Consider the following 17943-nt stretch of genomic DNA (forward strand, 5'->3'; position numbering starts at 1 on the left):
ATGAAATCCTTCAAGAGCCTTCTTCACTCTTTGATCCTGATTTCCCTCCCTCCCATCCACTCTTGAATTCATTGTAGCAATTTTCCCTCTCCTCCAGAATGGTTTTTTCAAGGTTACCACCGATTTTCACTTTAATAAATCTAAACATAATTTCATACATCTCATTTTACTTAACCTTTCAGCAATATTTGACCCAATGGAAAACTCTCTCCTCCAAAATTCTGTCTCCATGGTGCTTGTAGGATATCACTCACTCACCTGATTTTCCCGCTGCCTTTCTAGTCTGTACACCTCAGCCTGATTTGCTTGTTTCTTCTCGTCCCCCACTTTTTAACCCATTGATGTCTTCCAGGAATTTGCCTTTGATTTTCCTTCTCTTGACTTTTACTATCTTGTATATTCTAATGATCCTCAAGTTTGTATCTCCAGCCCGGATCTCTCTCCATAATTCCAGGCCCGCATATCAAACTGCCTACTTGATATCTCTTTCTGGATAGCTATTGCAAACTTAACATGTCCCAAATTGAACTCCTGGTATTCTTTCTTAATATTTGCCTTTCATGTCTTTCCTAATTGAGTTAATAACAGTTCTATGAGTTGCTCTGCTAAAAAACTTGCTGTCATCTTTGACTCCTGTTTTTTTTTCTTTTCCTTTCACTTTTTCCTTCTATTTTCTTTTTCTTTTTCATACACATCACATCTCATCTGTCAGCAAGTCTTGTCATGTCTTCCTTCAAATATATCAAGAATCCAAACACATCTTCCATGACCAATAGACTGTCATCTGTTGTTTATATTGGTGTAATAGGTAACTAAATGGTCTTCTTGTTTGTTTGTTTCTTCTTTTGTTTTTCCTCTGTTTCTGTTAATTCTAAACACATTGAATCTAGTAAATCATAAGTCGGATTGTGTCCTTCCTCTGCTCCAAGCCTAATTGCCTCCCATTTCACTCAGAGTACATGCCAAAACTCTTCCTAATGCCCACAAGGCCTGTATATGATCAGGTGTCTCCTTCTCTCTCTCTGATTTGAACTCTTTTCTACCCCTTTCATTCTGTCCAGCCATACTGATTTCTCACTACTCTTTAAGTACTTTGGACATAATTCTGTACTTCCTGTTGACTCTGTCTGGAATGCTTTCCCTCAGATACCTCATGGCTTGATTTTTCCTTTGTTGTTTGTTTTTCCTTTCAGGTTTTTGCTTAAAAGTCACTTTCTCAGCAAGGCCTTTCTTGGCCATCCTGACTAGTACTTCAACTACCCTTTTCCCTATAACACATCAAAATGTGATTTCTCTGCTTTAGCTTTTCTCCTCTAATACTGTATATTTTGCCTGTGTAGCTTATTGTTATTGTATGTTTACTTCACTCATGAGTAGGATTGTTATCTGTTCTTTGCCATGTCCTCAATGCCTAGAAAATGTTCTAGTCTATATAGTACTTATTCAATAATGTTTATTGAGTGAACAGAATTTAACTTGTGTGTAATTTTTTTAACCTAATACTAGTCCCCACTTTGACAAAGTTTGGCGTGGGTTCATTCTGACAACTAAACCTGCCAGTTATATACAGTTTTTGGATTTTGGGGGCCCAATATTATGTTTACTTGCTACTTATTCTTTTAGTTGTATTTATGTTAGTTTTCATTATGGTGAAATGTATCAAAGGAATAGCAAACTTCCTTTATATTTATTAAGGAAACTAAAATATGTGGCAAATTTTTATAGGACTTTAAAAATTCTTGCCAAAGGATTATGAGCCCTCAATATCTGAAATAAAAAGATGAAGTTGGAATTGATCACTTCCAAATAAGAGCGAGCTATGCTGGTTAGGTATAGTCTTTTCTAACAGAGCAGTCTGCTATTCTTATACAGGGTTTGGGGAAGAGTGGAGTTTAAGGATTGGGGGACTTTCAGAAAATTAAATGGTTTGTCATCATCTGAAGCACCATGCTTATTTGGGTGAGACTGTTGTGGATTGGTTGGCACACTGAAGCATGTGTATTGGAGTGATTTTTGTCCATTATTCGCTGTCTTTCAGAAGGAAGGAGCTGAAATGGATTGGTTGGTGAGTAGGGCTGGTGGGCATTGATTAACACATTTAAAACTGACTCTGGTGGCTTCTTCTTACCATGGCTACATGTTAGGGTTTCTTTTTGTTTTGTTTTGTTTTGTTTTGTTTTGTTTTGTTTTTTCTAAGTTTGAGGTGGCTTTCACCAGATGTTTTCTACTTAAAATTTGCTTCTATTGTCTGGGTTCAAAATGAAAGCTATTTCAAATTCTATAATTACAGATTCATTTTTGAAGTTTGAGTCAAGAGGAATTGTTTGATAATTGCTTTCAGAAAGATTCTTCTTTTCTTGGATGTTATTTCCATGAGAAAAGTTATCTGTGTAACAGGTTTTTTTGAAAAAAAAAACAAACCACAATTGTTAGTTTTGTTTTTGTTTTTGGTGCTCTTCGGGTCTCATGTTTAAGTCCTAAATAATCTGTGGGAAATTTCATTATTTTTTGGAAATGTACGTAGCTGTATGGTAATAATATTCTGTTGCATGCATTTAGTCCTTCAAAACAGAATTATAATTTTCTTTTTGGTGAATCCCCCATTTTTTTCTTTTAGGATTAGTTATTAGGCTAAAAGTATACAAAAGTTAACAAATCATTTTTTTAAATTTTTTTAAGGTTTATTCATTTGAAGAGAGACAAAGTGAGAGTTGGGGAGGGGCAGAGAGAGGGGGAGACAAAGATTCTGAAGCAGGCTCCAGACTCTGGGCTGTCAGCACACAGCCCGATGTGGGGCTCGAAGCCACAAACCCTTAGATCACAAACTGAGCCAAAGTCATACACTTAACGAACTGAGCCATCGAGGCACCGCAAACCATTTTTTTTTTAAACAAAAGCATAACTAATCAGATGATTTTTATTTTTGAGCGATAGATAATGACATATGAGTACTTTTGAATTTTTGAAGTTTTTCCAGATTTATGAGATATAAGTAACACACATCTGTGGAACTGTAAGGTGTACCTGTATTAATTTGATACACTTTTATATTGTCAAATGATTACCACAATAGTGTTAATACTTCCATCATCTCACATAAATATCATTTCTTGTTTGTGATGACCTAGTCTTGTAGCAACTTTCAAATGATAGGATACAGTATTGTTCACTGTAATCACCATCCTGCACATTAAATCCCCAGAATTTATTAATCTTGTAACAGGTAGTTTGTACCCTTTGACCAATATCTACCCATTTCTCACAGCCTCCTCACCCTGGCAACCACCAGTCTGTTCTGTTTTTCGTGCAATTTTTTTTTAATTCCACATATAAGTCAGATCATACAGTGTTTGTCTTCTTGTGTCTGAGTTCTTTTCACTAAGCATAAAGCCCTCAAGTTTCACTCATGCTGCCACAAATGGCAGGATTTCCTTCTTGTTTGTGGCTGAAAATATTCCATTGTAAATGTATACCATATTTTTTAATCCATGGATCCACCGATGGATGCTTAGGTTGTTTCTTGACTATTGTAAATAATGCTGCAATAAACATAGGGCTGCAGATATCTCTCCAAGATAAAGATATCATGTCTTTAAGATATATACCCAGAAATGGGATTATTGGCTCATATGAAGGTTCTATTTTTAGTTTGTTGAGGAGCCACCATACTGTTTTACATAGTGGCTGTCCCAATTTACAGTCCTACAGGAGTACAAGGAATTCCTTTCCTGTACATCCTTGCCAACGATATCTCTTGTCTTTTTGACAATAGCCATTTTAATAGGTCAAAGTGATATCTATATACTGCAGTTTTGATTTGCATTTTCCTGATGAATAGTGGCATCGAGCACCTTCTTGTGTACCCTTGGCCATTTGAATATGTTTTGAGGAGAGACGTCTTTTAAGGTGCCTTGCCCAGTTTTTAATTATATTTATTTTTAGCTGTTGAATTGTACGAATTCCTTACACATTTTAGATATTGACGTTTTTCATATTTGTAGCTTGCGAATGTTTTCATCCTTTCCATAGGTTGCCTTTCCGTCATGTTGCTTGTTTCTTTTGCTGTGCAGAAACATTGTTGATTGCATTGGTTGGTTTTGCTTTTATTGCTTGTACTTTGGATGTCCTATCCTAAATCATTGGTAAGATCTATGTCAAGGAGCTTTTATCCTATGTTTTCTTCTAGGAGTTTTATGATTTAAGATTTTATATAGAAGTCTTTATTTGCGTTTGGGTTGACTTTTGTGAGTGGTGTAAGGTAGAGGCACAGTTTTATTCTTTTGCTTGTTAATATCCAATTTTCTCACCATCATGTATTGAAGAGATTACCTTTTCTCTTTTGAGTATTCTTGGGTCTCTTAACAAAGAGACTTTATGCATGGGTTTTTAGTTGACTTTATGCATGGGTTTATTTCTGGGTTCTTGATTCTGTTTCATTCATCTTTGTGTTTGTTTTTGTGCAACTTCATACGGTTTTTATTACCATAACTTTGTAATAGTGTGACACCAGCAAGTGTGATGCTTCCAGCTTTGTTCTTCTTTCTTAGGATTGCTTTGGCTATTTGGGGTCTTTCTTGTTCCTTACACATTTGAGGAATGCTTTTCCTATTTCTGTGAAAAACATCATTGGAATTTTGACAAGGATTGCATTGACTCTGTAGGTGGTTTCAGGTAATGTGGATATTTAATGATACTATTTTTTCGAATCCATAAACAACGGGGTATCTTCCCATTTGTTTGTGTCTCTGCTGTTTCTTTTACCAATGTCTTGTAGTTTTTACTGTACCTATCTTTCATAAAGTCCTTGATTAAATTTATCCCAAAGTATTTTGTTCTTTTTGATGCTTTGGGGAAGGGGATTTTTTCCTTATATTTCTTTTTCAGCTATTTCATTGTTATTGCTTAGAAATGCAACTGATCTCTTTATGCTGATTTTGTAATTTTTTTTTACTAAATATAATCTATTGTCAAATTGGTTTCCATACAAAACCCAGTGCTCATCCCAACAGGTGACTTCTCAATACCCATCACCCACTTTCCCCTCTCCCCCACCTCCTATCAACCCTTAGGTTATGCTCAGTGTTTACGAGTCTCTTATTGTTTGCCTCCCTCCCTCTCTGTAACTTTTTTTCCCCCGTCCCCCCCCGCTCACCCATGGTCTCCTGTCAAGTTTCTCAGGATCCACATATAAGTGAAATCATATGGTATCTGTCTTTCTCTGCCTGACTTATTTCACTTTGCATAATACCCTCCAGTTCCATCCACGTTGTTGCAAATGGCCAGATTTCACTCTTTCTCATTGCCAAATAGTATTCCACTGTATATATAAACCATATCTCCTTTCTCCATTAGTCAGGTGATGGTCATTTAGGCTCTTTCCATAATTTGGCGATTGTTGAAAGTGCTACTGTATACATTGGGGTACATGCACCCCTATGCATCAGCACTCCTGTATCCCTTGGGTAAATTCCCAGCAGTGCTATTGCTGGGTCATAGTGTTGTTCTATTTTTAATTAGTTGAGGAAGCTCCACACTGTTTTCCAGAGTGGCTGCATCAGTTTGCATTCCCACCAACAGTGCAAGAGGGTTCCTGTTTCTCCACATCCTCGCCAGCATCTGTAGTCTCCTGATGTTTTCATTTTAGCCACTCTGACCAGCGTGAGGTGGTATCTCAGTGTGGTTTTGATTTGTATTTCCCTGATGAGGAGTGACGTTGAGCATCTTTCCATGTGTCTGTTGTCCATCTGGATGTCTTCTTTGGAAAAGTGTCTATTCATGTCTTCTGCCCATTTCTTCCCTGGATTATTTGTTTTGTGGGTGTGGAGTTTAGTGAGTTCTTTACAGGTTCTGGATATTAGCCCTTCCTTTATCTGATATGTCATTTGCAAATATCTTCTCCCATTCTGTCCGTTGCCTTTCGGTTTTGTTGATTGATTCCTTTGCAGTGCAGAAGCTTTTTATCTTGATGAGATCCCAATAGTTCATTTTTGCTTTCCATTCCCTTGCCTTTGGAGATGTGCCAAGTAAGAAATTCCTGCAGCGGAGGTCAAAGAGGTTTTTTCCTGCTTTCTCCTCTAGGGTTTTGATGGTTTCCTGTCTCACATTCAGGTCCTTCATCCATTTTGAGTTTATTTGTGTGTATGGTGTAAGAAAAGTCGTCTAGTTTCGTTCTTCTGCATGTTGCTGTCCAGTTCTCCCAGAAGAAAGAGACTGTCTTCTTTTTCCCATGGGATACTCTTTCCTGCTTTGTCAATGGTTAGATGGCCATACATTTGTGGGTTCACCTCTGGGGTTTCTATTCTATTCCATTGGTCTGTGTGTCTGTTTTTGTGCCAATACCATACTGTCTTGATGATCACAGCTTTGTAGTAGAGGCTAAAGAGACAGAGTGTTAACAGGGGAGGGGTAGAGAGAGAGAGAGAGAGAATCCAAAACAGGCTCCAGGCTCTGAACTGTCAGCACAGAGCCCAATAGGGCGCTTGAACCACAAACCACGAGATCATGAACTTAGCCGAAGTCAGAAGCTTAACTGACTGAGCCACCCAGGCACCCCTGCATCTTTATGTTGATTTTGTACCCTTCATCCTTGGAACAGCGTTTTGGTGGTATCTTCAGGATTTTCTATATATAAGAATATGTCATCTGCAAACAAAGACAGTTTTATTTCTTCTTTTCTGATTTGGATGCCTTTTGTTTCCTTTTCTTGCCTGACTGCTTTGGCTAGGACTTCCTCTATCCTGTTGAATAGGAGTGGTCAAGTGGGCAACTTTGCCTTGTTCTTGAACTTAGAGTAAAAGCTTTCAGTTTTTACCACTGCATATGATGTTGGCTATGGGCTTATCATATTGGGCTTCATTATGTCCAGATGTGACAATTCAGTACCCACTTTGTTCAGAGTTTTTATCCTGAAAAGATGTTGAATTTGGTCAAATGCTTTTTCCTCCCATGCTGGGATGATGATATGATTTTTTTATTCTGTTAATGCGGTATATCAAATGTATTTATTCGATTTGATTTCTGAAGGATAATTTTGCTGAGTAAAGTACTCTTGATTGGTAGACTTTTTTCTCTTAGCACTTTGAATATATAATCCCACTGCCTCCTGGAATGTAAGGTTTCTGCTGAGAAACTGCTAATAGTCTTATGAGGGTTCACTTGTCACATAGTCTTTCCTCACTCTTTTTCATTCTTTTGACTTTGTTCTCTGCTGACTGGATAATCTGAGAGTTCCTGTCTTTCAATTCACATTTTTTTTTTTGCTTGATCCATTTCCTGTCAGTGATCACTCTTGCTTTTTTCATCTCCTTCATTATACTCTTCAGCTCCAGGATTTTTGTTTAGTTAGCTTTTACTATTTCCAGCTCTTTGTTAAGCTTCTCATTTTATTCATAGAGTGTTTTTCTGACTTTATTGAATTGGCTTCTTGTGTTTTTCTTGTAACTCACTGAGTTTCCTTAAAACTGCTATTTTTGAATTCTCTTTTGAATAAAGTACAGATCTCCCTGTGTTTCTGATTGATTACTGGAATATTATTGTGATCCTTTGATGGTATAATATTTCCTTGATATTTTATATTCTTTGCAGTTTTGCATTGCTGTCTTTGCATTTGAAGTAGCAGTCACCTCCTCCAGTCTTTAATGACTACCTCTTCAGTGTGTCCAAACCTGATTTTTTTGCTCCAGTGGGATGCTGGAAATTCTCTGCAGGACACCTGGTTTTCCAAAAAGGCTCTCTCATCCACGGGTGAATATCTTAGAGAGTGTTTTCTAGGGAGGGGCTCCCCGATGTGGCTGAGAGGGAGGGGCTGGAGGCACTTTATGGGCTATTGCTAGGTCCACAGATTAGACTGTAGTATGTCTGCCTGTTACCTGATGCACGGGTAGGCAATACTTTTCCTCAGTCCCTTGGAATATAGTGCTAGATTCCCACAGCTCCTGCAAAGGCAGTTTTGCCCGTGGGTGGATAAGATGCCAGTTTGGTGTAGGTGGGGAGACGCAACAACGTACATCTTGTTCAGCTATGATACTGATATCGCTCTGACATATGGGTATTTTAAAAGTAGTTTTTCCCCTAAGATATTTCCCTGATTTCTTCTTTCATGTTATATGGACCTCATGCTACTTTAAAACTTTGTTGAAATTAAGCATTCTTATATTTAAAAGCAAAGCCAAAAATAGAGCACACATCTAGTTATTACTCCCATGTCTAAGAGTCACTGCCTTTAGGCAATGAACTCTAACTTTTTAGTGTAACCTTCAAGGTTCTTCAGAATTTCTTTCCTGACTGATCTCTTACTACTTGCTTCCATGTATTTTATGTTTTTTTTCCAAGTTCCTACAAGCTTATACTTTCTCCTTTCAAGGCACCTAGATACCATCTGTGTAATCTTTGTGCTCACATTCTAATCTCTAAGAAAATGGTTTTCTCCCGTTTCTTTCCCTGGTGACCTCTGCTGTTTATTTTCCCTCTTCACTAAAGCCTTTCTCATCCTCACTTACAGCTTTTCACATGTCAATTCTTACAAATCACATTGTATTCTAATTGTATATTTACCTGTGTTTGAAGCAACAGATGAGTATTTCCTTTTGTACGGTTGGTACTTCAGCACTGTTCTCTGAATTAATCAAATTAAGTCAGATGGGTAAAATTCAGAACTTGATGAAAATTGTCTTTTTATTCTTTATCAGTAAAATTATTAGAAAACATTGGCTTTTTTTATGGCTTTTTAATGGCTTTTTTTTTTTTTAAGGAGGGAACCTGGTTTACATATGAAGAAGTTAAAGAAAGGTGAAAATGAAAAAGGGACATTAAAAGGATCTGTGATCACACCAGTGTTGCAGAAGGCAGATTCCCTAACTGGTGGTCCACTACAAAAGAATGATGGCAGCCATTTCAGTGAAAAGGATCAGCATGAAAGCAGGTAAAATCTATAAATTCTTTATGTGCCTGTGAAGGAATTTTAGCAGTGATTACCTTTTGTGGAAATAAAATGCTGTAGTGTAGGTAGGCCCAAGCTAAAGCAAGAAATACTCAACATATCAAACACACTGCTTGAAAAGTTGTGATGAGGGTAAGTGACTTTGTCAAGGAGCAGTTTCAGTAGTCACCATGGAAGCATGGAAGATGAGTAAGTGTAAACAACTCCTTAGAGCATTTTAATTGGGAAAGGTAATAGAGAAATGGATGATAACTGAAAAAGAATGTGAATTGCAAAGGCATTTTCTTTCTCTTTTTATTTTAAGATGGGAGCTTTTAGAGTATGTATTCTGTTGGAAATGATCAATAGAGATAGACATGGTTAGTTAATTTAATTTTGTTTGCGTTTCCAAACATTAGGAAGTTTGTTGATTGTATTACATTATCTTTTAAAGATTATAGTAATTGTCTTTAGTACTCTTATTCATGTGATTTTGTGCAAGAAGTTGGTTTATTCTGAAATGGTTCCACAATGGGGTATTCTCATACAATTGAATGTGCAGATTTAAAAATATATATGTATGTATGCATATATGTATATATGGCAATTATACAGCCATATATATATATATATATATATATATGGCTGTATAATTTCTTATATGTATGTATATGTATATTTATTATATGTATATTATATGTATATTATATGTATAATATACATATTATATATATGTATATGTATATGCATAATATACAAATTATATGTATGATTTCTTATATATGTATACATAAGTATATGTGTATAAGTTCTATATGTATATATTTGTATACACACACACACACACACACACACACACACCCTTATCATAAATGTATGCAAACACTGAGGCCATTCTGAATAAAACTAATCCTTCCTTGATGCTTTTAGATATCTAGTGCCTTTGATAATATCACAAATAGCTATGATTTTGTTAGGGACTTTAAAGTATCTGGTTCTATTAAGTTAATATTATTTAGGATCTGGGGAAAGGGGAAGATTTTGTTTATTTACAATTGGAAAAGAAACTAGTAATCCATAACAGATTATTCCTTTTGGACTAGAGAGCTCTAGATTACCAAAACCATGCTTCCTGTACCAACAGTGCCATTGACACAGATTGTATGCTCAATAAGTATGTGTTGAATGTGGGAATAAACAGTGGAATGAATGAATGAATGAATGAATGAATGAATGCCTGTTGAGGAACTTCTCTAGAAGAAGCAAATCTTTAGTTTATTGAAAGTAAATTTCCCATCTTGCCAAGTATAAAGTCTCTTAAAAAATGTGTAAGATTCAGAATTTGTTATGTATCACTATAGCTAGAAATCGAATCATAATATAGATTCATTTGCTGTCATATTAGTTAGAAACACTGGAGCATCACTTTAACCACATAGTATAAAACACATGCTTTGAAGGCACATTCCTGGGTTTGAATTCGGGGTCTGTTCTTGGCCAGAGACGAGGGCTTCTTGGGCAAGTCACTTCGACTTTCTGTGCCTCATTTTCTTCCTGTATAAAATACCTAATATAATAACCTACTTCATAGGATTGTTGTGGGGCTTCAAATACCTTGAAGACATGTAAAGTGCTCATAGTAATGCCTAGAGAGTAGCTGCATAGTGAGTCTTCAACACGTTAATATCATGATTGTTAAAAAGGGGTTCTTTCATATAGGGAGTTAACTTGCACTTTCCAAGTAGGTTTTAGTGCCAGTAAAAGCTTATTTTTAGTAAAATGACAACAACACAAACAATGGTATCATTCCTATCAAATAATGCAAGTAGCATTAGGATTTTCCTTTGCTTTTGTTAGTTTTTACCTGACGTTAGTACTTTGTTGTGCTTGCTTCAGCAGCACATATACTAGAACTGGATACACCTAATCCTTTGTTAATATTAGCAGTAGTATGTTTTCGATGTGGTTTAATGTTACTCTGTTGTTTAATCCCCTTTGTAGAAAATTAGTTTCAAATGCAGAGATTTTATATCAGAAACAATAGGTTTAGATATGCTTTGTATTTTAAGTATTTAATATTTGCCTGAAAAGAATTGTTGGGTTTTTCCAGACCTGCAAAGAAAATTTCTAAGAAAAAGAACAAGGTAAGCAAAAGAGACAATGTAATTTTATTTTATTTATTATTTATTTTATTTTTATTTTATTATATCTTTTGATACATATTTGTTAGGAATATTGTTCAGTGGCAAAAAATTACTTTATGAAAGATGTAGTGAAAAAATAGAAAATCTTCCTTTGTTGTAGAGACATTTGCTGTGAAAAAGTTACTTAGAAATACTAGCTATGGATAACAGTGTCTTTTTGATGAAAATCCATTCTTTTAAAAAGTCTCTGTGGTTTCGCTTTTAAATGTTCATTCACTTATTTTTAAAATGTATTTTGAGAGAGAGCACGCACAAGTGGGGGAGGGGCCGAGGGAGAGGGGGAGAGAGAATCCCAAGCAGGCTCCATGCTGTCATTGTGGAGGTCAACGTGGGACTCAAACTCAGGAACCCTGAGGTCATGACCTGAGCCAAAATGGAGTCGGATGCTCAACCGACTGAGCCACTCAGGTGCCCCTGTTTTTGCTTTTATAAAAAGATGGCTATTTATCACTTCTCTACACCTAGTATATTTTATAAATATTTGGGGGACATTTTGAAATGGTATTATTCATTGGTAGGTCAAAAAGCAAATTACCTCTATGGATGACCTTGTCGACTTCATTCAGTCATCTGAAACAGCTTCAGAGCATTGTGAGTTGCCTTACTCTAAGAATTTCATGTTGCTGATTGAACAACTTGGCATGGATTGTAAAGGTAGGAAGCCTTTTTACGTATATTGCTGTAGTAATATGTGCAAACCTTGCCTACTACTGCACCATAGAGCACTGCTGTATTATAGAGCTGCTCATCTCAGAAATATGTTTTATATTAAAATAAAAGGAGCACTATTGTATCCTCTCGGCCAAAGAGTCATCATTTCTACTGTACCTTTCTTAGTGGGAATGGCACATCTAATGTGTTTGTTAACTCTGCTTCTCTTCTGTGCCTTCACCCAGGTCAGGTCATTATTTTTCTCCTAGATGACTGAAATAACGTCAGGACTGTTTTCCCTGCCGTTCTACCTCCCAGGACCTTGGTCTACACTGCAACCATAATTAGTATATGTTTTAAAAAATGTGTCTTTCATCATGGTACCCCGTTGCTTAAAGCATAGCTATTACTTCTCATTGCTATTAGGTTAAAGGCCACAGTCCTCTGGCTTCATCTTGTATGGTTTTACATCCTTCTTTCCATCTGTGTCTTATCCAATGTTTTAGACGTTCTTCCTGTGAAAGAGCTTTTTGTTTCCAACAGCTTTAGTTAGGTAAACTGCACATATATGAAGTGTGTCATTTGATAGTTTTGACATATGTTTACACGTATGAAACGATAACCATAATCCAGACAGTTAACATATTCATCACCCTTAAAAATCTCATGTCCCCTTATATTCCCTTATTATGAAGCTGCCAAATTGTTTTCTAAAGGAGTTGTATGGTTTTCCATTCCCACCAGCAGTCTGTGACAGCACCAATTCCTACATACATATTCATGAACACTTAGTATTGTCAGCTTTTTAAATCCTAGCCATTCGGATGGATATTTAGTATATATCTCATTATGGTTTCAATATACATTTCCCTAATAACGGATGATGGTGAGCATATTTTCATGTGCTTGTTTGCCATCTGTGTATCTTCTTTGAATTGTCCAAGTCTTTGGTTGTTTTAAAAATTTGTTTGTTTGTTTTCTTAGTTGTTGAGTTTTCAGAATTCTTTGTATAATCTAGACACAGTTCCTTCTTATTTTGTTTTCTTTTTTTTATGGTTGTTGTTGTTGTTGTTGTTTCCACTGAGGCATTTTATTTGCACATATGTATTACATCCCTAGAAAAAGAATCCCAGGATTTCCCCTTCTGTGTGTTTTCATCTTGCTTCTTCATGGTCCATGACTGTAGCTGAGGTGGTCAGTATAATGAAACCAAACTGAGCAGATTATTCTGCCATTTTTCTAGATCTTTGCATTGTCCATCAATTCTGGGGCCAGTCACTCCATGCTTGCTTAACCTGCCTGTGAGTTTCACAACAATTTTCCCAACTCTGTGATCATCAATGATTTTAAATTCACCAGTGTAACCATGCTTCATCATCACAGTTAGAAAATGGACAATGTCTTTGGAGCATGGCCTAGTAAGAACCTGGAGTTTGCTTCTCTTTTCAGTATTGTTATGCTTTGGGGAGCATCTGCCACGACATTCACATGCATCATGATGGTGGCACAGAAAGATGGTGGAAAGAGCTAGATACAGTCCCTTTCTCACCTCTCTTTTTTTTGCAAGGTTTTTCTTCTCCCACTCTGTGACTTTTCCTTGTCTCAACAGTGTTTTTGAAGAGCAGTTTTTCTTTTTGGTGAAGTCCAGTTTACACATTCATTTGTTCTTGTATGATTGTTGCTTTTGGTTTTCATATCTAAGAAATATTTGCATAGCACAAGGTCACAAAGCTTTTATCTCATGCTTTCTTTTAGAAGTTTTATAGTTTTAGGTCTTACATTTAGATCTATGACCCATTTTATATTATTTTTTATTTGCGATACAGAGTATGGATACAAGTTCATTCTTTTGCATATGGATATCTAGTTGTTCCAGCACCATTTATTGAAAAGGCTGTGTTTTCTCCGCTTTATGCCATTGTTCCTTTGTCATAATCAGTTGGCCACATATGTGAGGGTTTAAGTATGGGCTCTATTCTGTCTCATTGATCTCTTTGTCCATCTTTGTACCAATAGTATGCTGTTTTAATCACTGCCAGTTTATGAGGATTTTTGAAATCAGGTAGTGTTTGTCGTCCTGCTCTGTTCTTTTCAGTGTTCTTCTGCTACTCTGGATCCTTTGCATTTCCACGTGAATTTTAGAATCAGTTTGTCTGTTTCTTAACAAAAACAAACAAACAAACAAACAAACAAACACCAACTCTGGTGGTCTTCTGGAATTTAAGTTTAGATTATGTTGAATCTACAGATTTATTTGGGGAGAATTGACTTCTTGACAATATTGAATCTTTTAACCCCTGAACAGAGTATATATCTCTCCCTTGATATAGGCCTTTTAAAATTTTCTCAGTAATATTTTGTAGTGTTTAATGTATAGGTCTTTCTGTCTTTTATGATATTAGCTGTGATTGTTTTTTATTTTCAGTGCAGTTGTAAATAATATATCTTAAATTTAATTTTTTTTTAAATGTTTACTCTTGAGAGAGAGACAGAGCATGAGTTGGGGAGGGGCGGAGAGAGAGGTAGACAGAATCTGAAGTTGGCTCCAGGCTCCAAGCTATCAGTACAGAGCCCGACGTGGGGCTTGAACTCACCAACGGTGAGATCATGACCTGAGCCTGAGCCCAGTGCTTAACCAACTGAGCCACCCAGATACCCTGAAATTTTAATTTTTGATTCTTTATAGCTAATATGTAGAAATATAGTTGATTTTTGTGTAATGATTCTGTATCCTCCAACCTTGATCAATTTATATGTATAGATATATTTAATATTAGAGAGAGTACATGAGCAGGGGAGAGGGGCAGAGAGAGAGAGAGATCGAGAGAGAGTGAGAAAGAGACAGAGAGAGAGAGAGAGAGGGAGAGAGAGAGAGAGGGAGGGAGGGAGGAGAGAGAGAGAGAGAGAGAGAGAGAGAGAGAGAGAGAGAGAGAATCTTAAGTAGTCTCCATGCTCAGTGCGAGCCTGTCATCAGGCTCCATCCCATGACTCTGGGATCGTAGACTGAGCTGAAATCAAGAGACAGACACTAAACCGACTGAGTCATGCATGTGCCATGATTAATTCATTTATTAATTCTAGTAGCATTTTTCTTAATGCTGTCAGATTTTCTACATAAGCAAAGGTCATAAAAATTCATTTTTAACTACTATTTTACTAGCAATGGTAAATACTGTAGACTTGTAGCCAATACATTCTCTGTCACAACTAATCAGCTTTTCCATTGTACTATAAGAGCAGCCAATAGATACTGCATAAATTAATGGACATGGCTGTATTTTGATAAAATTTAATTTACCAAAACAAGTAACGTGGCCCATAGGCTGGAGTTTGCCAACTTCTATTTTGTGACCATGTGATTGCGAATAGAGACAGTTTCACTTCATTTTCTATCTGGATGTCCTTTGTTGCTTTATCTTGTTTGATTGCATTGGCTAGAACTGCTAGTATAGTGCTGAACAAAAGAAGTCATTCAGTGAATGTCATTCCTGTCCTCTTCCTGATCTTATAGGAAATGCATTCAGTTTTTCACCATTATATATAACGTTAGCTGTAGAGTTATCATGACTTGTTTTGTTTTGTTTTGTTTTAAATCATATTGAAGTTCCCTTGTATTCCAGGATTGCCGAAAGTTTTTATCTGGAATGGATGTTGAATTTTGACAAGGAACATATTTTATCTACGGAGATAGATACGGTTTTTGAATCTTAAACCAACTCTGCATTTCTGGGATAAACCCCATTTGGTAACAACAAATTATCCCTTAGTGTATTGTTAGATTCCCCCCCCCACACACACACACATGGCTGTAGTTTAATTAATTAATTAAATATAATTTATTGTCAAGTTGGCTAACATACAGTGTATATATCGTGCTCTTGGCTTTGGGAGTATATTCCCATGATTCATTACTTACATACCACACCCAGTGCTCATCCCAAGTGCCCTCCTCAATGCCCATCACCTACTCTCCCCTTTCCCCCACCCCTCCATGAACCTTCAGTTTGTTCTCTGTATTTAAGAGTTTCTTATGGTTTGCCTCCCTCTCTGTTTGAAACTATTTTCCCCCTTCTATTCCCCCATGTTCTTCTGTTAAGTTTCTCAAAATCCACATATGAGTGAAAACATATGATATCTGTTTTTCTCTGACTGACTTATTTCACTTCACATAGTACCCTCCAGTTCCATCCATGTTTTTGCAAATGGCACGATTTCATTCTTTCTCATTGCCAAGTAATATCCATTGTATATATAAACCACATCTTCTTTACCCATTCATCAGTTGATGGACATTTGGGTTCTTTCCATAATTTGGTGATTGTTGATAGTATAAACGTTGGGGCACACGTGCCCCTATGAATCAGCACTCCTGTATCCCTCGGATATATGCCTAGTAGTGCAATTGCTGGGTTGTAAAGTAATTCTATTTTTAATTTTTTGAGGAACCTCCACACTGTTTTCCGGAGCAGCGGCACCAACCATGCATTCCCACAGACAGTGCAAGAGAATTCCCATTTCTGCACATCCTCACCAATGTCTGTTGTTTCCTGAGTTGTTAATTTTATCTACCCTGACCAGTGTGAGGTGGTATCTCAATGTGGTTTTGATTTGGATTTCCCTGATGATGAGCGATGTTGAACATCCTTTCATGTGCTTGTTGGCCATCTGGATGTTTTCTTTGGAAAAGTGTCTATTCATGTCTTCTGCCCATTTCTTCCCTGGATTATTTGTTTTTCGGGTGTTGAGTTTGGCCAATTCTTTCTAGAGTATGGGTACTAATCCTTTCTCTGATATGTCATGTGCAGATATCTTCTCCCATTCCGTTGGTGCCTTTTAATTTTGTGGATTGTTTCCTTTGAAGTGCAGAAGGTTTCTACCTTGATGAGGTCCCAAGGGTCCAGTTTTGCTTTTATGTCCCTTGCCTTCAGAGATGTGTTGAGAAGAAGTTGCTGTAGCCAAGGTCAAAGAGGTTGTGGCCTGTGTTCTCCTCCAGGGTTTTGATGGTTTCCTCTCTCACATTGAGGTCTTTCATCCATTTTGAGTTTATGCACGGTGTAAGAAACTGGTCCTGTTTCATTCTTCCGCATGTTGCTGTCCAGCACTCCCAGCACCATTTGCTAAAGAGCCTATCTTTTTTCCATTGGATACTCTTTTCTGCTTTGCCAAGGTTTAGTTGGCCATACATTTGTGGGTCCATTTCTGGATTCTCTATTCTATGCCATTCGCCTTTGTGTCTCTTTTTGTGCCGATAGTATACTCCCTTGATGATCGCAGCTTTGTAGTAGAGGCTAACGTCTGGGATTGTGATGCCTCCAGCTTTGGTTTTCTTTTTCAACATTACTTTGGCTATCTGGGATCTTTTGTGGTTCCATACAAATTGTAGGATTGTTTGTTCTAGCTCTGAGAAGAATGCCGGTGCAACGTTGATTGGGATTGCACTGAATGTGTAGATTGCTTTGGGTCGTTATCGACATATTTACAATATTTCTTCTTCCAGTCCATGAGCATAGAATGTTTTTCCATTTCTTTGTGTCTTCTTTAATTTCTTTGATATGTTTTCTATAGTTTTCAGGATACAAATCTCTTATAGCTTTGGTTAGGTTGGTTCCTAGGTATCTTATGGTTCTTGGTGTAATTGTAAATGAGCTCAGTTTCTTGATTTCTCTTTCTGTGGCTTCATTATTGGTACATAGAAGTGCAATCGATTTCTGTGTGTTGATTTTGTATCCTGTGACTTTGCTGAATTCATGTATCAGTTGGAGCAGCTTTTTGGTGGAGTCTTTTAGGTTTTCCATGTAGAGTATCATGCCATCTGCGAAAAGTGAAAGTTTAACTTCTTCTTTGCCAATTTGGATGTGTTTTATTTCATTTTGTTGTATGATTGCTGAGGCTAGGCCTTCCAACACTATGTTCAACAACACTGGTGAGAGTGGACGTCCCTTTTGTGTTCCTTATCTTCGGCGGGCAGGGTAGGGGGGAAGTTCTCTGTTTCTCCCCATTGAGGATATTCGCAGCAGGCTTCTCATATATGGCTTTTATGATGTTAAGGTATGTTCCTTGTATCCCAACTTTCTTGAGGGTTTCTTATTAACAAAGGATCCTGTATTCGGTCAAATGTTTTTCTGTATTTATTGACAGGATCATATGAATGATCGTATCCTTTCTTCTATT

At 36.9% G+C, this 17943-nt stretch overlaps 1 protein-coding gene and 1 pseudogene across 5 annotated transcripts in view; one reads left to right on the plus strand and one right to left on the minus strand.

Moving 5' to 3' along the window:
• Positions 1-17943, plus strand: part of LOC128778199 (ankyrin repeat domain-containing protein 26-like) — a 184635-nt gene that overhangs the window by 64736 nt on the left and 101956 nt on the right. For 4 of the 5 annotated variants that reach the window (XR_008423629.1, XM_053906733.1, XM_053906829.1 and 1 more), the window contains exons 9-11: positions 8750-8920; positions 11028-11061; positions 11640-11775. Coding sequence is in view for 4 of the 5 variants with exons in the window: in XM_053906733.1 (XP_053762708.1) it covers positions 8750-8920; positions 11028-11061; positions 11640-11775 (341 nt within the window). In the remaining variant the exon portion in view is untranslated. The remainder of the gene's footprint in view (positions 1-8749; positions 8921-11027; positions 11062-11639; positions 11776-17943) is intronic. The other variant, XM_053906783.1, reaches the window with a different exon arrangement.
• Positions 12888-13269, minus strand: LOC128778258 (40S ribosomal protein S15a-like; annotated as a pseudogene).

This window comes from Panthera pardus, unplaced genomic scaffold (genome assembly GCF_024362965.1).
Source record: "Panthera pardus isolate Hobbes unplaced genomic scaffold, ASM2436296v1 HiC_scaffold_1, whole genome shotgun sequence".
NCBI classification, from domain to species: Eukaryota; Metazoa; Chordata; class Mammalia; order Carnivora; family Felidae; genus Panthera; species Panthera pardus.